General features: G+C 37.9%; 2 protein-coding genes and 1 long non-coding RNA gene across 3 annotated transcripts; all 3 read right to left on the bottom strand.

Moving 5' to 3' along the window:
* Window positions 1–2,302: 2,302 nt before the first annotated feature.
* LOC309475329 lies at window positions 2,303–5,989 on the bottom strand. The gene is made up of 2 exons (XR_014197609.1): window positions 3,221–5,989; window positions 2,303–3,132 (listed from the first exon to the last, which is right to left on the bottom strand). It is a non-coding gene; the product is annotated as an uncharacterized lncRNA (long non-coding RNA).
* A 2,778-nt stretch (window positions 5,990–8,767) lies between these two features.
* hirip3 (HIRA interacting protein 3) lies at window positions 8,768–18,423 on the bottom strand. Its single transcript, XM_082180203.1, has 8 exons — window positions 18,264–18,423; window positions 17,650–17,770; window positions 15,089–15,248; window positions 14,384–15,001; window positions 14,137–14,303; window positions 10,340–10,490; window positions 9,405–9,503; window positions 8,768–9,273 (listed from the first exon to the last, which is right to left on the bottom strand). The coding sequence occupies exons 1-8, from the start codon at window positions 18,329–18,331 to the stop codon at window positions 9,080–9,082; spliced, it is 1,578 nt and encodes a 525-aa protein (XP_082036329.1). The 5' UTR covers window positions 18,332–18,423; the 3' UTR covers window positions 8,768–9,079.
* A 416-nt stretch (window positions 18,424–18,839) lies between these two features.
* Window positions 18,840–24,612, bottom strand: kctd13 (potassium channel tetramerization domain containing 13). The gene is made up of 7 exons (XM_082180215.1): window positions 24,302–24,612; window positions 22,562–22,838; window positions 22,255–22,424; window positions 22,019–22,105; window positions 20,847–20,899; window positions 20,211–20,406; window positions 18,840–20,122 (listed from the first exon to the last, which is right to left on the bottom strand). The coding sequence occupies exons 2-7, from the start codon at window positions 22,800–22,802 to the stop codon at window positions 19,877–19,879; spliced, it is 993 nt and encodes a 330-aa protein (XP_082036341.1). The 5' UTR covers window positions 22,803–22,838; window positions 24,302–24,612; the 3' UTR covers window positions 18,840–19,876.
* Between the last annotated feature and the right edge of the window lie 2,512 nt (window positions 24,613–27,124).

Below are 27,124 nucleotides of genomic sequence, written 5' to 3'. Positions count from 1 at the left end.
AATTATTCATATGTATGCAGTGTCATAGCTACATCTCTGACGTTTATAACAAACCAAACCGTTTGAAAATCGGTAGAAAATTTAGCAAGTTATGGTTATTTAAAAGTACATGCACCATTAAAACACAATGTTACGAGTGAGCGAGCTCCCTGTGGCAAGATGGCCGCCGTGTGCGGACGACCGGACGTTGACCTCCATTGGCCAGCAGCGCGGACGAGACATCTAGCCTTTATTATATGATATCTATGGTTTCCATACCCTCATCAGCTCTTTTGTATATTTGCAGCCTTTGTGCATTTACACTCCAGTGTTTCTGGTGTCCCCTGTCGATTCTTGTTCCTGCACGGATGTTATGTTTGGTGCGCTCATTCTGTTCTTGGTTCTAGTCTTCGTGTTTGATTTGTTTATGTTTATTTTTGTCAATAAAACTTACTGCATTTGGGATCCAGCTCTCCTTTGTTTTTGAGTTCACCCTACGTAACAGAAGACTCGACCCACAAATGGACCCAGCAGTGAGGATTATGAGTCTCTTCCAAGGAGATCGAAAAATTGAGACCTATGTACAGGACATTGTTGAGCTGGCTCATTTGGCCAAAATGGAGGAAATATCCCTCATGATCTTTTTCCGAGGGGGGCTATATGAGCTCCTTAGCTTGATCATGCCATTGCATGAACCTCACTGGACTATGGAATTGTATAATGATCTGGCATTATAACTGTCCAGCTTTAAATTTCTGGGACACATCTCAGAGGATGATAAACATCACAGCGCTAGTCAATGCCTGGAGTCATTCTACCGCTGCTCAATTGAGCATGTCCTTATACATGGCATGCTGGTTTGGTATGGAGGCAGCTCTGCAGCTGATCAAAAGGCCTTACATAGAGTCATAAATACTGCACAGAACATCACAAACCAAGTTACCTGCCCTGGATGATATATTTACCTCCCGTTGCCTGCAGAAAACACACAACATTCGGAAGGACTCATATCACCCTGCCCATCATTTGTTTGAACTGTTGCCATCTGGAAAACGGTACAGGTCTATCAAAGCACACACCACAAGATTCATGAACAGTTTTAATCCTAAAGCTGTCACCAAACTGAACTTTGAAAATACACCCTCCAACTACAATACATCTTCGTATTTATCTGCAAGAATATTATGAGCACCTTAATTAATTTACCATGTATGTGCAATAACATTATGAGCACTTTATTTAATTTACATGCAGTATGGCCTTCATTTGTAATATGCATTTGATTATTCTTTAACTGTAAAGTCCATAATTTCGTTGTATGTTTGTATGATGATAATAAAGAAAATAAATCTAAATCTAAATCTGAAGGAATGCCACTTAGCAGGTTGGCATAGATTTATGGTGACTCACCAAAATGCATGTGACTTCACCCATGTTCCCCACACAACCTCCACGACCAGTTCTTCCTTTTCACCTCAAACGCTTTCACCTTAATGGATTGGTACAATACCAAATCATGATATCTTAATGACAATTCACACATTATTATTATTATTATTATTATTATTATTATATTATAGTGAATATAGTGAATGTCTCATTCAGTATTGGTGTGAATTTGACATTTGGTCAAAATCCGAGGCACAAAAGTATGTAGAATGCAAAGCATCCAGGAAATATAAGTTTCCCTTTTTTCCCAGAACCGACATTTGAGACTGGCAAACAATTGTGAAGGCACTTTATACAGATGCACCGCATTCACTCTATTAAACTTACTTTATTTCTACTAAGAGTTTCAAATGTGCACCATAATAATAATCCTGAAGAATTTTTGGGGTACATCCAGACAATGATTGAAAAAGTATATGTGGTAACATTTTCACTTTATTTTCTATTCGATTTCTATTCAAGTTATGTTTCAATTGAAATTATGTTGTATGTTTCTATTCAAGTTATGTTGTATGTTGCTGGGGCCATACTTCTCAACACAGAAGGTAAATATAAAAAATACAATGCTTTTTTTTTCAAATGATGTGTCTGAATGAAAGAAAATTAAATACTCATTATTATTAGATTATTTTTTCTGTAAGCCCGCACTCGATCGACCCAAAGTCCAGGATCCGACCAGCGGGGGTCTCTACGTGTTACTGTCTTTTCTCATGGCAAAGTATTTTTGATTAAATGCAATACATTTTCTCATATGTATTTTGACTCCATAAATGAAAAGGTTTTAATGATATCCGTGCATCATTAAAAGTGAGCGAATGTTTGACTATTCTTTTGAACTCTTTAATGAAAATAATGTCAAAGTCAGTTAGAATAATCAAATTTAATAATTTATTATGTCAGGTAAATGTATCATGCCAATTTCATAATCAGTTCAAGGATAATCAATACAATAACATCAAATGCTCTGGAATGAAGAGAAGAGATGCAAACCCGACATTAGGAAATACATGATGCTGAGTCCCAGCGGCTCTCAGCATTCACAGGCTGATCTGAGGTACAGAATCGCACTGATCCTTCTCGTTGCATTTCTTTATATAGACAGAACAGGGCAGAAACCTCTTTTCAAATGTAAACATGAGTTCACAGTGGATATTTACATTAATCACTGTCCCAGACTTACTGGAGGCAGAAGTTGATTTACATGTAAACATTAGCTAACAATGGGAATTTACACAGAGTTTACACCTTTGAGAACAGGAGGCCGTTTGCCTGGAGACACATCTTCCTTTGTGTGCCAGTAATCTCTAAACTCTTAAAAACCTTATTACCTTTTGTTTTACTTATTTGGAAATGAGACACATGTACCAGTCGCACTGAGACATTTCAAAAATGATACTAAACATGTATAATACTCGATGATAGTTATTCACATTAAAACATATAGATTCTTGTGTGAGTTTTGGTGATCTCAGCTTGATGGAGAAGGAGTGGGGGGACTCCACCCTTGCCTTCATCTTCAGACAGGAACTGCAAGCATCGGCTACCCTCCGGATTTGGATTACATTCATTTTCTTCTATTTGAAACTAATTTGCATACAACTGTTAAATAAATCTTATTCATACCTTCTTTTACCTCCTGAGTCTTTCTAGTAGAACTACCTGCCCATCCATGCAGCCTAGTAAGGGACAGCAGCAATAACCCCCCTTTTGGTAAACAGAACCAATGTAAATGTATTGCAGATATCATTAATTTTCAATATTTTAATGTACAACATAATTCAAGAAAAATTACTCTGATTAGAAGAGGAAAGTCAGATAGCCAAGTCATGACTGGACGAGAGGAGGAGCTGGGGATGGAGAAGGGTAATTAGCTCCTGCAACAAGAGAAAGCTGCTGATGATACTGAATGGGCCTTATATAGAGATGCTGTGATATGCGTCGAATTCCTATAGGTAGACGTGGATCAGCTGAGAGTCAGCTGATGCAAGCTCGACTGACGTGACGTGACCTGCCAGAACTAACACTACACTTGATTTCTGTCAGAACAACTGCCGTCAAAGATGATTGACAATTAACATACAGTTTGTATTCGCGGTATAGTTCTGTTCTGAAGTTCTGTTCATCCACGCAGCCTAGAATGAATAAGAGCACGGAGAGCAGCGATAACCCCCCAAAACAAAACCATATGCTGATATCCCACAAACACAAACTGAGGGCGAAAAATCAGAATGCAATTTTTTTCCATACTGGAAAATAGGGCAGCACGATATATCGAAATTATCGAAATATCACAAATGTGCATATCGCAATATCTTGCAATATCTGAAAGATTTTAATAGGTACTTCAAAATGTTGCGAAAAGTCAGTTTTAGGTCGACGCATATAGCACAGAATAGACTGCGCGACTGCTATTCCCGCTGTCAGACACGCACCTGAAATGCACCAGCAAAAAGCCGCCTCTGGGACAGTGTGACAACGTGAATTCAATTCTCTTTTGTGTCTTATTGCTCTCGAATACATACACAGTTATGTCAAAATGTCTTGGCAAGTATTCATGTAAACACAGTCGGTTGTTATGTCTTAAGTGAACGTAAATGTAAACAAAACTCACGATTTTATTGAAATAGATTCTTGAGGCCGCGATTCGATTAAAAATCAATTCTCGAGGTCACGACTCGATTAAAAATCGAGTCAGATTTCATCTCGATTTCAGACATGGCCAGCGGGACATTAAACATCAAGCAGTGTTTGTCCAAACTCACAAAAGGTTTTTGCGAGAAAATGCTAAAGCTTTGCAAGAGAACGCAAATATCTTTGCAACAAAACCCAACAGTTTTGCAAGAGAGTACAAAAGCTTTGAAAAATATTTTTTCAGCACATCCCAGATTTTTTCCACCATGTTCAGTTTGCATCATTGAATCGTTATTTTCCTGTTTATCACTGTAAAGCTGCTTTGAATATGTTTTGTATAAAGTGCTATATAAATAAAGGTGACTTGACAAGTTTAAGCATGGTATGTTGGCAGCGACAAGCATGTTGCCAATGACAACAGATAAGAAATGCACATTGCCAATATGATCGCAAAAGCCTAGCAACAAGCATGTTACTAAAAACAACTAGATAAGCCATAACATAAGCAACACATGTTGCTGATACCCGGATAGCCTTTAGCAACAAGCATGTTGTCAATAACCTGATAGCTTTTAAGCAATGAGCATAAAAAGGACACTTAGCTTAGCTTTGTTAAGACATTCAGAGATGAATGGAGAGTGAAATATTGCCAGCTGTAACGTGGATGCTGGATCTCCTTGGCAGGGAGTGGAGATCTCATCTAAACTTTGTTATTGAGGCAGTCACATTAGTATAACTTCAGCGAGTCAATATCAATAATGCAATGAGGTGAGAAGTAATGCTAACTCAGGTCACTCCAAATCAAGCAGCTTATGATCAATGTGGCGAATTTGTATTGAATCTGAGGTGAAATCCGTGGGGAACGGTTTTGCCTGCTGATAATACTGAATGGGCCTGCTAACTTGACTCGACAAAAATCTTTAAAATAATTATTTCTGATGAAATACCTTTTTTTACTTTATTTTGTAAAAGTGAAATTACAAAATGTTCCTCAAAATTTACAAGTGGGGTAGTATGAACTTATTATACAAAAATATAATTTACAAGTTTAAAGTAATTATAGGCTACTCAAACTAGTTTATCATTATTGCAGTTTCATTACATTGTCTAAATATTTGGTCTTTTTTGTTCATCTCTATTTCTTGGCCAAATTTGAGCTGAAAAATAGGCTTGTTGCCACAAAAAAAAGTTAACTTTAATAATCTAATGTAAAGAGTCTAATTATTTGACTATTGTTTTGTCAGTCTCTTTCTCAACCTGTCTCTCTCAGATAGATGGTAAGTTGTTACAACCCAAACTTATGAATGTTTTATTTGTGAGTCATTTAAACAGGGAATTTCCATCTCTTTTTTTCTCACATCAGTATGTGGTCGAGCCCCATTAATCCTCTCACCAAGATTGCTGAGAGGAAGAACGCGACCGCAGTGTCTTGGCCGTGGCAAGTCAGCATTCATACAGGCTTTGTCTTCAGTGGGAGTCTAATCAATAAAGACTGGGTTTTGCCTGTTTCCCTGTCCATACTCAAGTATGTAGTGCCTTGAGCTAATTATAAGTACCATATAGGATATGCAGCTGTGGATTCATAATAGTACAATTAAGACTGATTATTTGCATCGTCTCTGCATCTGACTTTGTGGTCTACTTGGGACGTCTGACCCAAAATGGCGAGACAAACAGGACAGTGAAAAAATTTTTTTCCTATTCTGTAAATGTTAGCAAATTATGGAATTATAGCACTGCTCCAGCTCTCTTCTTCAGTGACTTTCTGATTACATTAAGTCAGTCTGTCTGGCTGCTGCTGGTAGTCCATTCGCTGGAGGTACAGAGAGCTGGATCACTGGATTGAGCTCAAACCTACTGTATTTTCAAGTGAGTGAACTCCGCTTCAAATAACTCAACACAACAATAAGATAAATGCATAGCAATACACCAGTCTAATGCTGGGTACACACCAAAAGATAATCGGGCTGATTTTGGGCCGATTTCTCCCCTTCCGACAATCCTAGCTATGTCCCGATTATCTTGATGGTTTAACAGATTATTTTATCAGATTTTCCCTTGGTGTGAGGTGTGTTAAGAGTGTCCGAACCTGCTCGGAAGAACGTCGGAGCCGCTCCGATCGCGAATCGTAAATATTAAACATGTTTAATATTTACGATCAGAAATCCTGATGTGTGGGGGGAACTCCGAGGACAAACACGCGCACGCTCTGGAGATTATCACGTGGAACGAAACAATATCCAATCAGAAAGCGAGATGATGGAAGACACGGTCATTCTCACACACACACACACACACACACACACACACTCACACACACACACACACACACACACACACACACACACACACACACTTGCAGGAAGCTTAATGTTAAGATTTAGTATTCATAAGTGTAAATTTCGAGGAAACAAGCCTTTGTTTTTCATTTTAAGAGCAGAAATTTTACAATTTTACAATAAACAAATACAATGTTTACAATCTGTAAACATTTTCAAATTTTTGTTTAACTTTTAAGTTTGTCACTGTTTATGTATATGTATTTTTATGTTTGTTTATCGGCTTTACTCTTTGTACCCCCCTGACTGTAATTGTATAATTCTTAAAATAAAAAATAAAAAAATAAAATAAATAAAAAAGAAGCTGAGTGTTAAGGGTTCAGTGAGGTTCTATAGACTAGAGGGATTAAATAACTTTTTCTAAAGAGACAATAAATCCAATAAAGAATAAATAAAGACAATAAAGAATGAATATATTTCCGTATAAAAGGTTATATATAATGGTAGGTACAATGGTTTTTTCACGTGAATTTTCTGTGAAAATCATTCCAAACACTATCGCAATTTCTTCCTGCATATCGTCCGTCATGCTTATTCTGAAGTCTCACGATATTTTGCGAGATTTCCTGTGTTCATAGTCGAGACTCTGGTTGAAAATCTGTTTGTGTGTGGTGTGCTGTCTTTGTCACATCATGGCACACCACACACTATAGGAGCAAAACGCTTAAATCTAGGATTTTTTGTCCTCATGTTTGTGGTCTGTCACATTTTGAAAATCTTATAAGATGTAAAAAATCTTTTGGTGTGTACCCAGCATTAAGTCCCATTTTTCATCCAAATCAATTCACAGTAACCTGGAGCAACTTTTTCACTACTATATAGTGACACTTCTATAGACAGACCTAAATAGTGAGCGCAATCCTGTTTTATCTTCTGTTACTGTTGTTGACAGTGTTATTGTAAACTGGTTTTTTTTCCATGTTTGCCTCAGCAGAATGACGTTGGAATCTATTGGTCAGTAAGCAGGGTTATGATAACACTTCTGGGTCTGTATATCAATGTGTCTGAATATCAAGACGGGATCAACTCTCACATAAGCAGCAACCAGCTGGGGTTTGTCTCATTCCCCTTGATTGAGAGTGGCTCACACAACCTCCTCTCTTCTTCCCTTGCTGTCACATTCTCCATCATCACTCTTATCTTCTGCCTCTGTAATTGAACTAGATGTACCGCATCGCGGTACAAAATATGACCGCCGCTCAGGCCTGCACTGGCTTTCCACAAAAATAAATGACGTGGAGTAATTTGGCTGTATTGCGTGTTTATGTATATACCTAAAAAAAGTAATAGTATGTGCATGTCTGTCTGTGTGTGTGTGTGTGTGTGTGTGTGTGTGTGTGTGTGTGTGTGTGTGTGTGTGTGTGTGTGTGTGTGTGTGTGTGTGTGTGTGTGTGTGTGTATTTGTGTATGTGTGTGTCTGTGTGTGTGTGTGTCTGTGCGTGTATGTATGTTTGCGTACATGTGTGCGCGTGTGTGTTTGTGTGTGTGTGTGTCTGTGCATGTGGATTTGTATGTGTGTGTATGGGTGTGTGTCTGTGCGTGTGGATGTCAGTGTGTGTGGCCCCCGGGGACCAAACGGAATTTTTCCGTAGAAGTCTAGTGGGGCTACATGCCCACCAAATTTCATGTTCCCCGGTGTTTCGGTGTCCCTGGTATCGTTGACGAAAAATTTACGGGGGCCCCAGCGCAGGGGGGGGAAGTGGCCCCCGGGGACCAAACGAAATTTTTCCGTAAAAGTCTAGTAGACCAACATACCATAAAAATGTCTTCATCCTCGGTGCCACGGTTCAGGTAGTTATTTAGGAAAAACTGCATTTTTGGGGGTTTGGGGGGGCCCAGCGCGGGGGGGGAGTGGCCCCCGGGGACCAAACGAAATTTTTCCTTAGAAGTCTAGTGGGGCTACATGCCCACCAAATTTCATGTTCCCCGGTGCTTCGGTGTCCCTGGTATCGTTGACGAAAAATTCAGTAAGGTGAAAAAAAAAAAAAAAAAAAAAAACTTTGACAATCCCTATATGACCGGCTAGCTACGCTAGCGGCGGTCATAATTAGTGGTAAGATTCTGGGGTCGTCATCGATATGAAAAAGACACACAAAAAAGTGATTTTGTTTTATAATTCTACTCCATTTCTCAGGATCTGAATTTCTGTAATAGATCTCACATTAGCAAGATGTTCTCTTTAAAAACATGTAATCACTGACTCAATATAATCAAAATAAAGAATACAAGAATTCATTGTGGGAATGTTCTTTTTTTTTTTGTCTACATTGTGAAATATACGCCTTTAAGTTAAAGCACATTTCTAAAAAAAAAATTAAAAAAAATGTGTATACCATGTCCGCAAAAAAAGACATGGGAGAAGGAATGGATAATGTAAAACAAATTCAATATCCATTATTTTATTTTCAAAGCTGCATGAACCTCATTCTACACATTTGGAACACTTAAATATACTTCAAAGTACAAACTAGCAATTATAAAATGCATTAAAGTATAGAACAAACATATCGGAAGGAAAATCCAAACACATCCTACAATTTTGGAGGATGTACACATAAAATTCCTTTGCCAAAGAACAGACTGGTTCATTAGAGCAGGTTTAACAGTTTTTAAACAGTTTGTTGTAAAACAGAGAGCAGGTGCAATGCTGGAACCGATTGTATGTACAAGGCACTTGCCATCTAGTCGCTCTCCCCGTCATCACTGATGATTCCTTGCAGGTTGCCCCAGGGTGCTCCTCTCTTGCGGCCTGTGTTTCTGTGGTCTTCCCCACTATCTGAGTCTGAGTCCACAACACGTTTATAGGCAGAGGGGGGAGGAGAGGCATTTTGTGCGGGAGGCCATGCTGCTGCTGCTGCTCTCCTTTTGGGACGACCTGATGAACAAAAGTTGTCATTTCATTAGGTTTAGGGCTGAACAGGGTAAAAATCCCAAATTTAAAATTCCCTGATTTCCAGGTATTCATAAACATGGGAATCCTTGAGATACAGAATCAAGTGCCATTACCCTGAGTGGTGATGATGTTACTGAGGTCTAGGTCAGCCAGTTCCTTTGCTTCTTCTCTCTTTAGTCGAGCTTTCTTACACTTATCTATGGAGGGCTGACCTGGGAGAGACACATTTCATGGGTAATAAATGTGTTTGTACAAAAACAATTTAAAACATTTATAGGGCCCTATTAAATCGGTTTTATTTTTTCCCAAATTCTGTGTTTTTTCCCCCCAAATTATGTTTTCCATTTTATTTTAAATGAAAAACATTATAATAAATTTTAAATGTATTATTAAAAATAATATTTACTTATTATATTTACTTATTACTGCCTCAACTTTATTTACATTTTAATACTCAAATCATGGCTAATCAATTTAATTCACAAAACTTCTAAAACGTTAATAGGGCCTTATGAAATGTGTTTTTTTCTGTTATAATTTTCCTGGATTCTGTGTATTATGATTGAATACAAAATGTATTATCAAAAACAGTGTTAATGAAATGAATGCATTAAAACTTTACCAGTTTAATTAATCTTTTCAAATTTAATCAAATGAAAATGTAACAATCCCTATTTTTTTTAGCAAAGTGGTGTACAATAGAGGTTTACTGTTATGTTAAAACAAACACAAAAAAGCACAAATATTTCTTAAAAAAAAGGTTAATAAACTATTATTATTGTTCCTACTACTATGAGAAGCACATGGCCTCCCGCACTGTACAAAACTAATATATTTCTGTCATAAGACCTTTGAGTTTCTGTGTTCCTGACAATAGTATTATCAAATTAAATTTGAAGATGAAACTCGTATAGTGAGACGCTGACAACACCACAAGCATGTTTGTGTATGTGTAGTAAATAAACCGTTCCGAAAGACTACAAAAAGCAGTCTTATTGAGGGTTAATTGTGTGCGTGCTCCCCCGTGTGTCCACACTTGCACACTAACCTTCCACACCCAGCTCCTCCAGCTCTTTTTTCAGCACAGCCACCTTCGCCTTTACCGATCGGCAGCCGTCGAACAGCTTCTTGTAGTTCCGTCTCACACCACAGAGGGCGATGTAGCGCTTCAGCCTGGACACAGCCTTATTCTCTTCATCCTGATGGTGAACAAATTATTCAAATCAGTTATAACTTTCACTATCTTAGCCATTTAATAATTTCTTGGTAAAATTATTTTGACTATTCTATAGAATATTCTTCTAACCATTCATAAACACACATTTGGTGTAAAATACAATAAAATGTAAATACATTTTCAATCTGAGCAATTCTGGCTGTTACAAATAAACATTAAACACAGAAGTAGATTTAAATAATCCACAAAATATCACACACAATAAACATCTCTGTGTGTTGTTAGATTACATGGCTTTCCACTGCTGTCTGCCATTGCAGTTGTTGGGAGTAATTTCTTTATGTTTGGTATTTTTCATCAAAATCCATTTAGAACTAGAAACTACGCCTCAGAAACAATTAATGCAGACATATGAGAGCTACAGGTCACTACTGTGTCTGTAAAGGCACTAAACAAACACTTTAGATTGTGCTTGATTACCTAGCTACACTTAGCTATGGAAGCTTGTTGCCACAGAACAAAAAAACATAACTTTGACTTCTCAATTCTTTCAACTGTGAGATATAAATTTGCAATTGCGAGTAATACAATAATATTTGTGAGATATAAACTCACAATTCTGACTTCTTTTCTCAGAATTGTGAGATATCAAGTCTGTTTCTGATGGGAAAAAAGTCAGTTCACTTTAATTTTAGCAATTGCGACTTTAAACCTTGCAATTCTGACTTTATTACACCAGGATTCATGCTTGAAGTACTTGAATTTGACTTCTGAAATTTAAGCCCTGGAAACCCCTTGAAAACAGATGAGGTTCTATTTATGAAAAGGTACTTAAAGGAATAGCGGAGGATGTTTTACTTCCTGGTGGGTAGTCTAAACTATTGGTCCTCCTAATTGTCAATCATTCTGGTGAATCAATCAAACTTTTCAAAAAGTGGAGAGGGCGGGTCTTATCTAAAATTTGGAAAGATCCTCCGCTATACCTTTAAAGTGCTTGAATTATTGAAAGACTATATATATGAAATTAGTGTTTAATTTTGTCTAACACATACAACATTTTCACTCAAAATTAACGCTGCACCCATATGATATATAGAGTGATTTCGTATGGCTATAAGCAGGATGTTGCTCATACATTTCCAAGTATATGATACAGCTTTCATTCTTCAGGTCAGTCATATATTCATGAGGAGAAAAAAATCAGTTTGAATGAGGAAAGCAATATATTTGTCATAGTATCCTTCCAATGGTTAAGTGGATTTCACATGACTGACAGCTCTGGTCAGTGGTTTGATCTCTTTGAAGTAAAGCGTCAGATTCAGCTTCACCCCGGAGCAGCTTTGCTTGTCGGTTGCGCCTTATAAGGTGTTGTTCAAAGTTAAAATTATTTCCTTGATTACAGCCTTGCTTCGTTCCAGAATGAATCAGCATTTTTTTTTATGATGAATGGTCTACTAGCACACTCTTGAAGTCAGTCCTTTGCTGCCACCTACTAGCGGAACATTGTAACCTACACAGAAGTCGTTGATAAACCCCCATCAGACAGTTTCTCAATACCAAGTATTATTTATTGAACAAAAATAGCATTATAAACTTTGTATTTAATATATATTATTAAGTAAGTTGTATTATGGATACCTTATATCTGTAATAAAAGTAAGTAATAAAAAAAATCCTTAAATTTATATTTTTAGTGCAAAGAAGTCATTAGATTGCAATATATTAAACTTTGTAGTTAGCTACATTGAAATGCATTACATTTAACAAATGAAATCGTTTGTTTTCATCTGTTATTACATCTTTAAATAAGAATCATATAAGAAGTTTATGCCCTCTTTCTATTTGCTCTTCTATGCACTGAAAACTCAAGGGCTTTGTTCCCACACTTAAAGTTGCAACAGTAACTGCATACAGTTTGGTACTTTATTTGTACCATTTTGTTTTATTAGTATATTTTTATTTATCTACCGTATTTTCCGCACTATAAGGCGCACCGGATTATAAGGCGCACCTTCAATTAATGGCCTATTTTAGAACTGTTTTCATATATAGGGCGCACCGGATTATAAAGCGCATAGAATAGAAGATACTGCAGTCAAACGTTTGACTGGGTTTGCGTTATGCAGTGGTCACCAACCTTTTCAAGCCTAAGATCACATCCAAAGTCCAAATGTAATCCAATATCTACCACTTGCAAAAAAATATGAAAAAACAAGTGGCTGAGCTGTAAAACCTTGTTTATACTCGACGCGTCCGCATGAGCGCGAAGGTAATAAAAAACTAATATCCGTCTGCTCGGGCAGATTCGGCTCAAAGTCGTGCATCTTCGGATGCGGAGGCGCTCGCGCGGCAAAATGACGTCATTGGGACAGCGCGCGCGCCTCCGCATCCGAAGATGCACGACTTTGAGCCGAATCTGCCCGAGCAGACGGATATTAGTACATCTCATCATCACACCGGCACCCAGTTTGCGCGTCTAAATCAGTTGTATGGTCTGGTGTTCAGTCTAAAACAAAACAGTTGCGTCAAGTATAAATGCCTCGTCTGTTTGGGGAGGTGCGCGCGCAGTCAGCGGAGGCTCGCGCTCCGGTGCCAGGCGAAAGTATAAACAAGGTTTAAGTCAGCGGTTGCTTTACAGACATTAATATAAGGCGCCAGATCCATATATAAGGCGCTCCGGATTATAAGGCGCACTGTCGTTTTTTGAAAAAATTAAAGGCTTTTAAGTGCGCCTTATAGTGCGGAAAATACGGTATTTACTTTTTTAGAATTTAAAAGATAATAAAGATAGTGTTTGATAAGCGAGATTTCTGATTGTGGTCCTTGAAAACCCAAAAGGTGGTGCTTTAAAAGTCCTCGAAAGTCCTGGAATTTTATTTTACAGTATCTGTATGATCCCAATACAAACAGCTGCGAGTTTATATCTCTCGCAATTCTAACTACTTTTCTCAGAATCACGAATTTAGAATACGCAGTTGAGTTTATACCTTGCAATTCTGAGAAAAAACTCAAGAATTGTGAGATAAAAAGTCGCAATTATCTTTCTATTTATTTTTTTATTCCGTGGTGGAAACAAGCTTCCATACTTAGCCAAGAATAGAATATTGTGAAATATGTAAAATGTTAGATGACAAAATTCATTACAGGCTATTTTATCCAACACTTTAAATATCTGGAGCATTTTTGACCCAAACCAGAACTACTGTTCAAAAGTTTGAGGTCGGTAAGTCTTTTTAATGTTTCTGAAAAAAGTATCTTATGCTCAACAAGGCTGCATTTATTTGATCAAAAATACAGTCAAAAACAGTACTATTGTGAAATATTATTACAATTATTACAATTTATATTTGAATATATTTTAAAATGTAATGTATTACTGTAATTGCAAAGCTGAATTTAAGAAAAACTTAATGCAGAAAACAGTAGTGCTGCTTAATATTTTGTAGAAAACGTTATACATTTTTTTAGAATTCTTTGATTCTAAAGAAAGTTCTAAAGAATAGCACTCATTTGAAACAGTAAGGACATCTATAATCTTACAAAATATTTCTTTCTGCTGCTATTCAGAATAAAAGCACTCTTGCTTGTTTGATATTCTTTAAATAAAACACAGTGGTGAAAAAAAAGTTGTGTGTGTTTTTTTTGTTGAGTTCTCAAATTCATCTTGCCTTTCCTCTGGTTGTGTTTTCCCTATCCTCACTGCGTTTTTTCTTCGTCACGCTTTTTCCCTCTTCCTTCTTGCCCTTCTCTCGCTCCTCCTCGTCCTCCAGTGAGGGAAGAGACGAGGAGTCTGAGTCCTCTGCCGATTCCTTCTGACTGCCCTTTAATTTCTCCTCTGTAAAGAAAAGAAGAGATGAACTATGTAAGTAGAGAGATTTAAACATGCACCCACTTTAACCTCTGAGGGATACTTACCATTTTTCTCGGTCTCTTTAGATGATAAAGCAGCAGCATCGTTTCTTTTATCTGTCTCCTGTTCACTGTCTCCAGTGCTTTCATTTTCAGAGTTGCTCTTGTTTTTTGTTTCAGTGCTCTCGTTTTTCTCCTCCTCACTTTCAGAGCTGCTCCCAAACACTTCCCTCTGCACTTCTTTCACAATATCCCGCTCGACCGGCTTCTTTTTTCTGATATCTTTTCTTTTGCTCTGTGTCTTCGCTTTGCTCTTCACTTTTTCATCCTCAGAATCACTCGCAGACTCACTTTTTGCTGGTTTATCACTGGTTTCCTCCTCACTGTCTGAATCCTCTTTCTTTTTCTTTTCTTTCAATGGTGGTTTTTGCCTGGCCTCCTCCTCATCAGAATCCATCGACTCATCTTCATCCCTAGCCATCACCTTCCCTTTCTCCTTCGTTTTCTTTTTCTTGTCATTGTCCTCTTCTTGTTTGCCCCGTCTCTTATTCTGTGGTTTTCTTTTAATGTTCTTTTTCTTTTGCTCCTCCTCACTGTCTTCACCCGTGTCTTTATCACTTCCAGCTTCTTCCTCTTTTTGCCCTCCCTCGTTCATAGCCTTCTCTATTCCAGAGTCAGGGGAATCTGGAAAAGAGAGATTATAAAGTTACTCACGCAACATCCAGTGAGGAAATAAAACAAGGACAAACTCCACAAGTACTACACAGATACCTGGAGAAGACTCCCCTAGCCGTGATCTCTTTGTCTTTCCCAACATTTTATTCTCTTCATCCCCACCATCATCGTTGTCATCATCCTCCCTTTTCCTTTTGTTCTGGCTCTTTGACGGATTCACACTTCTAATAAGAGGCTCATCATCATCACTGCTGCCCTGAAAAGATAGATTACCTTTACTAAGCCTCAACTTTAAAATGTTACTGACAAAACACACTGTTGATGTACACCATATTATCAGACAAGCTTATGTTATTTTCTCTTTTTGGCTGTTTGGAAAGCTCAGAACATTTGGCCAAACGTTGTGGTTGAGACACTTACGATTAAATATTGAGAAGTGCATACTGTGGTTTAAACTGTGTCCATCTTCATTCCCAAATAAACGCTAAAGCATCTTTAACTGACTTAAGGAACGTAAATGTCAATAACTTATGTTTATTATGTCTATTCATTCAGATTTTAGAAGAGATTATCAAAGTAATGTTTGATTTTAAAAGTTTTAATAATGTTACTGTATAACTAGGGGTGGATGATATACCAGTAGACACAATAAGCCGGTAGAGATTTTTGACTAACATCTAGATTACGGCTATGCTCATGTGACGTTGCCAAGCATGTCATTTGCAGGTGTTTTTAAGCATTGTGGATTAAGCATTAATAAGTGATTTTAAACCACTGAAGGTCAATGGCAGTGAAAGACAACTAATTTAGGTATATACGCACACTGTCTGAGAAACTGTTTCTGAGCACACACACATAAAGCCACTGCTCATAGGCCGATTATTTACGTATCCGAATGGAATCTGACCTAAAATGACTGACTGTCCACACTGTGTATCGCAACTGTTCAGATCCGATTTGTGTGTCCATCCCACTCTTTATCTGCGTTGGTTTCTATTGCAAAGGCAATAGTTGCCTAATAATTGTTGGTAGGTATATGCCAAAAACAACAACAAGCCCAACATAGAGGGGTTTGCAATAGACAACATGATAATGTGTAGCCGTCGCGCTGGACTACTGTGTCTTATGATGCAGCGGCAGAAACGTAGGAGGCTGGTATGAGCGGCTTCATTCTGTGTTGTCGTCTCCGCCGGTTTCAAAACACGTGTCTGTTATAGTCATTTTCTGTTCGTCCAGCAATTTGCAACAACACAACTTCATTTCTGCAGCGACTTTCAGCATGTTTCCTATAACAACGTCTGATGTTTACGTTTTAAGTGGCATGAGAAAACTACATAAACCACGCGAAATCCATTCAAAGCGGTCAAGACTGAAACAGATTTCCAGAGATGAGATTTGAATAGGATTTCAAACCCGGCAAAAACATATGAATGTCGCTCGAAACGAATGTAGCTTGCATTTCATGTGATTTTTTGCCATCCACACTTGCTAAATCTGATTGGATTTCAATCGGATATGCACAAAAATCGGATTTGCACTGACAGTATAAACGTAGCCATAGAGCGCGCACGAGTACTGAACCGAGTTCTTTTTGGCGCCTTATGCCAAACGGTTAAATACACCGTTATTACTTATGTGTCAAAATGCCCGTCTTTGCGAGTATTCTCATTTTTTTTTGTAATTGTATGTACTTTTATGTACAATTTACGCAGTTCTTATTTCTAGTGCTTGAAGTTTTTCAGGTAGGTCTATTTCATTTGCGTCTTTGTTCTATTGTAGTTTGATGTCTTTTTGCATGTATTGTAATTTCACTGACTGTTTGTCTTCAGTAAGCTTGAGGTTTTTTTTTTTTTTTTTTTTTACTTAGGCTACAGTTAGTTGCTTTGTGATATTGAAAATGGTGACAAGAATTATGAAATTTTGATATCATAACCTTATTTAAAGCTAAAATCCACTTTTAAAGAGGGTCGCTAGCGGCTAACCTCTTACAATAACAAAGGCGTAGGTTGATAATGCAGTGATAAGCAGAATAATGGGCAGGCGACAACAGGGAATGGGCACTTTTTAAAATTGTGAATTTCTCTGAATTTACTAATTCTTGGAAACATTTACGATAATGGAATTTATCAATTGAAGGAAATATAACACACTGTGCAAGCGGTTTTGGGATTTTTTGACACAAAATTCTTACATATTGTTAAAGCAAAAATGACTATATTGTTATTGTGAAATAAAATTACTCATATTGAAATATAAGATTTGTCATATTGCCCACCCCTATGTGTAACTTCATTTATTTTAAGGAAAACATACTGATAAAAAGATAAAATGTTTTGCAATGTTACAATTCATTCCTGTCCATGAAAAAATTCTCTCCAATCAATTGTAGCTACTTTATGAGCAGTTTTCACCAATAATTGCAATGCTCAAAGACCTCAACTCTAGAAAAAAAGTGCAACACTCACTCATGTTAAACATGAATATAACCTTATTTCTTTAGAAACAAGGATTATTTCACACCTCCAAATTGTTCTGAGACTTTCAGTAAAGTGTGTTGGAGTTAATAATCAATAATGAAAGGGTGGAGCTTAGCAAAGGGTCGTTTTCGGACAGATGCATGATGGTAAGATCACACGACTTTACTGTCTCTTCCTCACCTGCATCTTCAAAAGTTCCTCCTCGACTATTTTCTTCATCAACTGTCTGTCCTTGGTGCTGAGCGACTCTCTACCCACCTTCTCCAGGTATCTCCTCCGCAAAATGCCTAAAGTCAGTGTACTTGAAAGGTTGATGAGAAACAGTAAATTAGACATGCAAATGTAATTCTGATGGACCAATAAAAAATCCGTGCAAAAAGTCACATGACTTAACACCACATATTTTGTACACAACAAAACAGAAGCACACTTTCACTTAATATAGTGGCTTGTCCATGCTTTTACGTAAGCTGCGTCACACATCATTGTACTGTAATGTCCCCTGATCGTGTTTTACTCGACACATGCAGATTGAAACGCTTCTCGTGTGATGCGACCGTCTTCATACAAGAATCCAACACTAACCACCCCTTTATATCTTCCTAATCCGTTCCTTTTCCATTGATATCACTCACTAGCTAGAAACCGGAGACCTGACATGCGTGCAATATTTCTCATTTAACGAGTTTATGATTCAGCCCTGACTTCCACATAACATAACGTTCTTTGATATATAATGATGATAACCTCCGTTTTTGACATCATTTCGACATTTCTTTCAACCCGCAGTTTACCTGAGATCCGAACACTTGTGCAGTTCTCTCACAACGAACTCTCGTATCACGTCCTCTTCTTTGGCCATGTTTTTTTACACATTTGCGCCACTTTTTACACCACTGCGTACTGTGCGTACTTAGCGCGACACCCTTCCTTGGCGCGCTTTGCTGTGCTCGGCTACGTTGCTTTACGTCATCACGCACAATTTCCGAAAGACGCGCTTACGTATTATTTATAACATCATACAGTTGGTCAAAACGTTTCTTGTGTCCGCTAAAACTGGGTTTGCGTTAGTATTTTTCTTTCATGAATTCTCTTATAAATACGCTAATTAAAATATTTTAGGTTAGAGAATTTATACGTCTTTAAAACTTCAACAGATACTTTTTTTATGATTGATTTAAGGTTTTCTTTTAAATGTTATTTATTTATTAATAAGTAATTTAATATTCGCATATTTATTATTTTCATCCTTTATTTGGTATGAATAGGTCATTTTAGCACTCTATTATGATCGACTGTGTTTTTTTATGGTGTAATTCTTTGGAATATTTTTTTAAGACAAAACCAAAATAACTTCAAAACCACAAGGATTTTACCAAAAAGCATTTTTATTGAAAATGTTAATGGAATATTAATTCAATTTGATTAAAATTCCAAGACAATTTTTGGACGGCATTCCACATACTAATTTAATTGGCAGAATTAAAGAGGTGTTTTTTGGTCTAGGACAGTAAGTGCATACATTTATGGCTTACATTGGTCAATAAGACATCGTTTTGTGAAGTGGTTTGTAACTTAGTGGTAACTACTGTCGTCATGCCAGGTGCCATCTTTGTCTAGAAATGATTTAGAATAACATTATAACATCGTTTAGTGCTAGAAGTATTTCAATCCTACTGATGCGTCTAACCCATTGCTGTTTTAGAGTGTATTCAGTGATATCATGTTAGAAACTACAGTAATCACTGTCTTTTTAAACAATAACATTATTAGTTTTAGAAATATTGTTTAACATGCCCATCCAAATTTTTCGTACCAATCGTGAGGCACGGTTGTGTAAAATGATTTACTTGTTAAGCTTTCTATTTGTGTTACAAAAAGGATGTTTAAAACTGGACCCCCTGCTATCAATGGCTGCAACAACAAGCTGCGCAAATTTGGTCAGTTTCCCAGAAGATCTGACAGTCCTATGCAACATGACGCCTCCATGTACCTCTCATTCTCAACACCTCAAGTCAGCATACATCACAGTTTACTATTAAACACTGAAAGAAACTTTCACATGGCCCATTCAAACAAATTAGAACATTTAAAAAAACACAACATATTTCACATTGAAACTTGAAAAAGTGGAAATTCTGGACAATAAATTAACTGAATAATAAATTAAATTTAACAAAAAAGGAAAAAAGATAAATGTAAATTTATCTCACAGAAAAAAAAAGAAAAAAACTGTGCCACACTGTGGCAACTTCAGTATTATTTCTAAACTAACCCCCCCCCCACCCACCCACCCCTCCCTCCCATTTCAGTGCAGTATTAAACATACCAAAGTTGTCTTTCTTTTCTCAACCAATCTTTCCGTTTTTCACATGTATGATTCAGTAAATCTTTGTACCATTCTGATTCAGTCTTTGTAGACAGTCTGCTGTCCGTGACCCCTTTCATCATGCATAATATGCCTCCGAACATGGATACGCCTCACCCGCCTATCCCCGCCCCCTACACCCGCCCCTTCCTCCTCCGACTGGCCCACACCTGGTGACGAGACGCCCCCTGACTCCAGCAGGGCCATGCCTCCCGAACCTCGCCCATTTTCATAGATCAAAATGTTGAGTGTCTCCTCAAAGATACGAGCTTCTGGAAACTCAACCTATGTGAATGGATGGAGAAAAAAAAAGAACAGTGAGAAAATAGACATATATGCACACAGACAAGAGAGTTTAATTCCCAGTGCTCACTTTGGTCTGCTTCTTCTCAGTGGCATAAACAATGGAGGTGCAGCAGACTTCAGCAATCTTGCGTCCCTCGCCATAGAAAGACCAGCAGCATATCTCATCTCCCAACACATCTTTAATAAACAGCACTCTGCCATTAAAGCGCAGCCCCAGCTTATCGAACAGCTCGATGTTCTTCAGAAGGTTATCATCAGAGTTGCTGAGGGAACAAAGGGTCATTTTATATAGAAAAAGAAACCTCTCACTCACATTTACATTCATGAAATTGGCAGAGGCTTTGATCCAAAGCGACTTACATTGTACTCAAGCTATACATTTTTATAATTCATGCATTCCACTTGCAAGTGCCATGCTCTACTGTTTGACATACAGGAACAGTTATGTGTTTTAAAATCATTTAGGATTTTTCTTACTGCTTCCTACAGTCACCAGGCATAATTACAAGGTGTCATTGAGCTATATAATTTTGCCAAAAAGTGAGGTGAGCGTATGACAACAATTATTAATTTAGATTAGGTGACTAAGTCACATAATCACATTATGGCTCATATGCTTTCTGAAACAAGAAGGTGGTATGCTCTGAGTAAACATTGTTCTTTTTGAAATAGCAGAATGAGTGAGAATGAGGGCTGAATGTACCTGGTATAGGAGTATTTATTGTTCCCTCTGTTATTCTGCAGTTTCACCACTGGCTGCAATGAGGAAAAGATTATTCATGAAACAAAGACCACTTTTTTCCTCCATACTGTACGCCCACTGTACACAGTAGAAGGGTTTTATTTGTATCCTTAAAGGCCAGAATACACAACACCATGATTAAGAAAATATTTTTTGTATTACAAGTTTTCTGAAATGTTATGCTTAAATATACAAATTATGCATTTTCCAATTCAATATGCTCCAATTTGCATACATTTCCAGAACAGAAATCTGAACATTGGATAAAGCCAGGTTAAAAAAAAAAAAAACTTTTAAGAGTTAAAGGTTTTTATAGAGGGAATTTTGGTTCTATTTTTTATTACTCCATAAATCATTAAGTAATGTCAACAGGCAGAATTAAAAAAAAAAAATCACCATGTTTTTAGGAATAAAATTATATATAAATCAGGCAAATGATATATGAACAAAACCCTCTGTAAAATCCTTCAAAATATAGATGGGAATAAATCAAGAATGTTTGGTCCTACTTGAAGTGGAGATTTCTGGCTCAGTGCATGAGGGAAAATAAAACTCATTTTGAGAAAATGGCCTTTAAATACCGGTATATGTATTGTATTGAAATCTACAGATCCAAATCGATAAAGAGTAATAAAATAATGTGTATATTATGGAGGTTTTCTGTCCTCTAGTCAAGTAAAATAGCCCAAAATATCGAAATTAATCAGCACAGATCAGAAAAAAAATCAGAACGGATTTAAAACATTAGGCATCAATCATGCATTTGGCAACTTTGTAAATGGTTACTGAACGCAACAAACTCGCACAGAAACATGCGCCTCATTGCTAGGAGACGCATGACAAATGATAAACATATGTAAAAAAATGTTTTAAATAAAACAAACATTTCTGATTTCCTCTGACTAGAGGACAGTCTGTGCGTGTGCCCATGGTACACTACATGATTTTCTTTAAAATCAGTCTGACTGTGTATAATCTGCAGACTGGCTCGGACTTTTAGCAACGAGCATTGACTCCTCTAGACAGCAAATCTGGGCAAAAGCAGTGTAGTGTATTCCAGCCCTAAGAGATCACATTTTTCATGTGTTATTTTTGTCAGAGGAGAAGTAAATATTAAGCCTCTGTTATCTCACCTTCCTACAGGTGGCTATCATTCTCTGTTCCTCTTTGGCTGAAGTGATCATAGGGATGTGACAACCCCTGCAGACATCCCTGCGTTTCTGCATCAACATCAAAAAAGCCATAGTAAGTGTCAACAGCTGTCAAACACCTTCCTTGGCTCAAAGAAGCATTTAAATTCTATGCAGACATAGGCTTCTTTGAGCCAACACTAAAGGGACAGAAACACAAGCCCAGTGGATCCTCTAACCTGTAATGTGGTGAGGCAGTGCTGTACAAGACCCTGGAGCCTGTAGTATTGCGCCTCTTTCAACACTTCCTCCAGCTCCCGTGTGCTCTCCGGCAAAGGAACTGTCCCGTCCCGCAGGAAGTTCAGCACCAGGGAAAAGTGTCTCCCACATCGGTCTAGCACCACCCAGCCTTAAAAGATGAGTGAACACACATTATATATACATCTGTTCTAGTTTCTGCATCTATACGATATTATCGTTCTTGGTTAAGAGACTTCTTTCTCTTTTGAAAGGTTGTGTACAACACATTCTCATGCTTTTTCTTACCCTCAGAGTCTATGGAGACCTCAGTGCTCCCATCACAAATACTCCTGAGCAGACTGTCCTCCTTGCTGAGCGTCTGGACGGTGGTGTAGTGGAGAGTTCCCCCCACATTGAGCTTCACATACTTACTCCCCGCCAGGCTCCTGTCAGCCTTTCCTTCCCCAACATGGCTGGAGAACGATGGGGCAGAACCGGATACAGTCACCACATTCCCACCAGACGAACCAGATGCCTCAGCAGACATCAGGGGAGTAGAAATCAAATACTGCTTATTTATTGCCTAAAAATATAAAGAACACAAATAGAGAGCAGACAGAATTTCAAACTTGAATACTTCATAATTGTTTATTCACCCTCATGTCAACCCAAACCTGTAAGATTTTCTTACATCTATGGAACAAACAAGGAGTTTCTAAAGAATATTCTCGTTCCCACCAAAGTCACACTACCAAAACCACCAAAGTCACACTACCAAAACCACCAAAGTCACACTACCATAACCATCAAAGTCACACTACCAAAACCACCAAATTTTTCAAAGCAGCACAAATGCGATCCACAAGAATCATGTAGCCTACGATATTCCAAGAACTCTAAAGCCATACAGTAGCTTTGTGTGAGGAACAGACCAAAATATAGGACATTTTTGATAAAAAAATCTCCCCTAGCTCTCTTTGGCATCACGAGTGTTCATGAAAGAATGTCCAGTTTGTGAACAAATTGTCCTTTATTAGTTGATCTAGTTCACAAAACTGGTCTGAACACTTTGTTCACAAATGGGAGTGATCGAGTTGTAAAGTTCAACTAGAGCAGTTAACAGCCCACTGGATGGCACATTTTTCAGTGAATAGCGTCTGTTCATATGATTTCAAAATGACCATATGGCTTCAAAGGAATACAGCACACAAGTGGATATGGATACTTTAATAATGCTTTTTAACATTTAGAAGCTTGACAGCTGCAGCCCTTCTAAATATAGAATGAATAGCCTGAATGTTATTTACTTAAAGAGTAAATAAGTTAAATATATTTTTTTTTACTATTTGTTTCAAAAGCCAAAGTATGACATCAAAACAATATCTGGTGATTGCTCACAAGATTTCACATATGTACGAAAGACTGTATAAGGGGAAAATAAACCAATAAATGTTGTGACACATCTTCAAAGATATGCATGAACAAGGTGACATAACATTAAGTGTGCACACCTCATGATATGACAACAACCATTGAAACTATTTCGGAGCACATGTAACAAAGAAAACATACAGAAAGCGGCAGAAACTTAATATCGGATAACGTAAATAAAGCAATGCATTTAGCATCTTTCAAAGAGCATCCGATGATCGATCTCACTGGGTCTAAAAACATATCCCTAAAAACATAAGTGAATAACACCCGTTTATCAATAGCCTGGAGGGTTGTGATTGTGAATATCAGTCCACTCCACTGGGGAGGCCACAGATGTGTTTCTGTACTGATATCAGAGGAAATGGACAGAATTAGGTCAACACATTCAGTAAGATCTTAACTCCAGCTGAGAGATCTCGCTAATCCTCGTCTAGACCACACCAAATTTGTTTCCCACCATTAACTAGTCATTTATTAATTGACAACTGACAGTTAAAGGGAAACACATGAACAGAATCTGACCAGTGAGCATGATGTATGTGTCTTATAATGATAAGCTTATTAGCTCTTGAGCTAGCTCTTGAACGAGCTGTCAACGAGCAAAACACTTACCAAGCTGAGTCCCCGCGATAAGGTGCACAAAATATAAAGTAATCGCTACGGACTGTTGCATCTATAACACTTAACCTGAAATTACTTTTCAACAAATCATAATTTCCTCTGTTGTCTCGCAGCACGACTGTCCTCTTCCTCTTTCTTGCTTGTTGTGGGTTGACAATGGCTGCTCACCCTCGCGAGGAGTGTCTTTCGTTGACTGATTGGTCCAAATCAACGTCTGTCAAGCGAGTTAGCCCCGCCCCCTGTAACGGACTACATTGAAGCTGTTTGAATTGGGGCTTTTTTATTAGGTTAATGTTTTTTTCTTTAACACAACATTTCTTTCAAGTTTTAAACCTTTAAGTCTTAAAAACGTGGAATATGTAAATTTGTGTAATTGTGTGTGTGTGTGTGTGTGTGTGTGTGTGTGTGTGTGTGTGTGTGTGTGTGTGTGTGTGTGTGTGTGTGTGTGTATATATATTATGGCGTATTTAATGTGGAGTTCTTCCCCCCTTTGCAGCTATAAAAGCTTCAACTCTTCTGGGAAAGCCTCCACAAGATATTTAAGTATTTCTGAGGGAAATTTTGCCCATTCATCCAGTAGCCTAGCGCATTAGTGAGGTCAGGCACCGAAGTTGAATGAGAATACCTCTCTCACAATCTCCGTTCTAGTTCATCCCAAAGGTGTTTGATGTGGTTGAGATCAGTGCTCTGCGTGGGCCAGTCAAATTCTTCCATACCAAACTCATCCAATCATGTCTTTATGGACCTTGCTTTGCCTTTGTGTACTGGGGCACAGTCATTCTATCTAGAATAGGAAAGGGCCGTTATGAAGGTAATATGATGCCATAAAGAAACGCATGCGCAGGGTAAGATTTGTGAAAGTGTTCATAAGATTGTAAGCGTAAATTAAATTTGCGTGTGCAGGAGAAGATTTGTAAATGTGTAAATCGCCTTTCAAGTGTAAGAAAAAAATATTTGCAGCATTTCACTGTTATTCGTACGTGTAATTCATGTATTGTGAAACTGCAGCTTCATGCTTACGCAAAATAAATTGGATCTGTATTCTTCTGACTTCCATTTTTCCGCGCTTACACTTTTGATATGTTTTTTTCACACAAATACGGCAAAAGCATTGCAAGCCTGTGAACAGCAATTTGCAACTGAAAACAACAGAGTCAGGAACTGCTAAACACATTGATCGCGTAAGATCAACCTTTGTGTAAAAAAATACACTGTTGCAAATGTCTAAATGACTTGTTGTGTACATGCGGCAAAAAAGTTCCCGAAATAACCCGATTTGTACAGTTGCGTCTTTCTTTTACCTGCGCTTACAGTTTTGGCAAACTGTAGGTTTTGGTAAACCTTTACAAATCTTCTCTTGCACACGTAAATTTAATTTACGCTTGCAATCTTATGTACACCTTCACAAATTTGACCCTGCGCATGCGATTCCTTATGGCATCATATTACCTCCATAGGCCTTCCCCAAACTGTTCCCACAAAGTTGGAAGCATAGTATTGTCCAAAATGTCATTGTATGCTGAAGCATTAAGATTTCCCTTCACTGAAAGTAAGGGGCCTAGCCAAACCTCTGAAAAATAACCCTATACCATTATCCATCCTCCATCAAGTTTCAGTTGGCACAATGCAGTCAGGCAGGTAATGTTCTCATGGCATCCGCCTAAAATTCGACTGCTAAACAGAGAAGCGCGATTTGTCACTCCACAGAACACGTTTACACTGATCCAGAGTCCAGTGGTGGCGTGCTTTGCACCTCTGCATCTGATGCTTGGCATTGTACTTGGTGAGGTGAGGCTTGCCTGCAGCTGCTCGGCCATGGAAACCCATTTCATGCAGCTCCCGCCACACAGTTTTTGTGCTGATATTAATGCCAATCTAAGTTTGGAACTCTTCAGTTATGGAATCAGCAGAGTATTGGCGACTTTTATGCACCGTGCACCTCAGTACTCAGTGACCCTGCTCTGTGACTTACGTGGTCTTCCACTTCATGGCTGAGTCAGTGCTGTTTATAAATACTTACGTTCACTTACCGTTGAACGTGGAATATCTAGCAGGGATGAAATTTCACGAAGCGAATTATTGCAAAGGTGGCATCCTATCACAGAACATATACTGTATGTATGTGTGTGTGTGTTAGTGCTTTCAAATTGATTAATCGCATCTAAGATAAAAGTTTTTGTTTATATAATATATGTGCATATATATATATATACAGTGGGGAGAACAAGTATTTGATACACTGCCGATTTTGCAGGTTTTCCTACTTACAAAGCATGCAGAGGTCTGTAATTTTTATCATAGGTACACTTCAACTGTGAGAGACGGAATCTAAAACAAAAATCCATAAAATCACATTGAAGGTTTTTTAAATAATTAATTTGCATTTTATTGCGTGACATAAGTATTTGATCACCTACCAACCAGTAAGAATTCCGTCTCTCACAGACCTGTTAGTTTTTCTTTAAGAAGCCCTCCTGTTCTCCACTCATTACCTGTATTAACTGCATCTGTTTGAACTCGTTACCTTGTATAAAAGACCTGTCCACACACTCAATCAAACAGACTCCAACCTCTCCACAATGACCAAGACCAGAAAGCTGTGTAAGGACATCAGGGATACAATTGTGGACCTGCACAAGGCTGGGCTGGGCTACAGGACAATAGGCAAGCAGCTTGGTGAGAAGGCAACAACTGTTGGCGCAATTATTCGAAAATAGAAGAAGTTCAAGATGACGGTCAATCTCCCTCTGTCTGGGGCACCATGCAAGATCTCACCTCGTGGGGCATCAATGATCATGAGGAAGGTGAGGGATC

This window comes from Leuciscus leuciscus, assembly GCF_965113295.1.
Source record: "Leuciscus leuciscus genome assembly, chromosome: 1".
NCBI classification, from domain to species: domain Eukaryota; kingdom Metazoa; phylum Chordata; class Actinopteri; order Cypriniformes; family Leuciscidae; genus Leuciscus; species Leuciscus leuciscus.
Note: the sequence above shows the minus strand (reverse complement) of the source record. Positions and strands in the feature narration are given on the sequence as shown.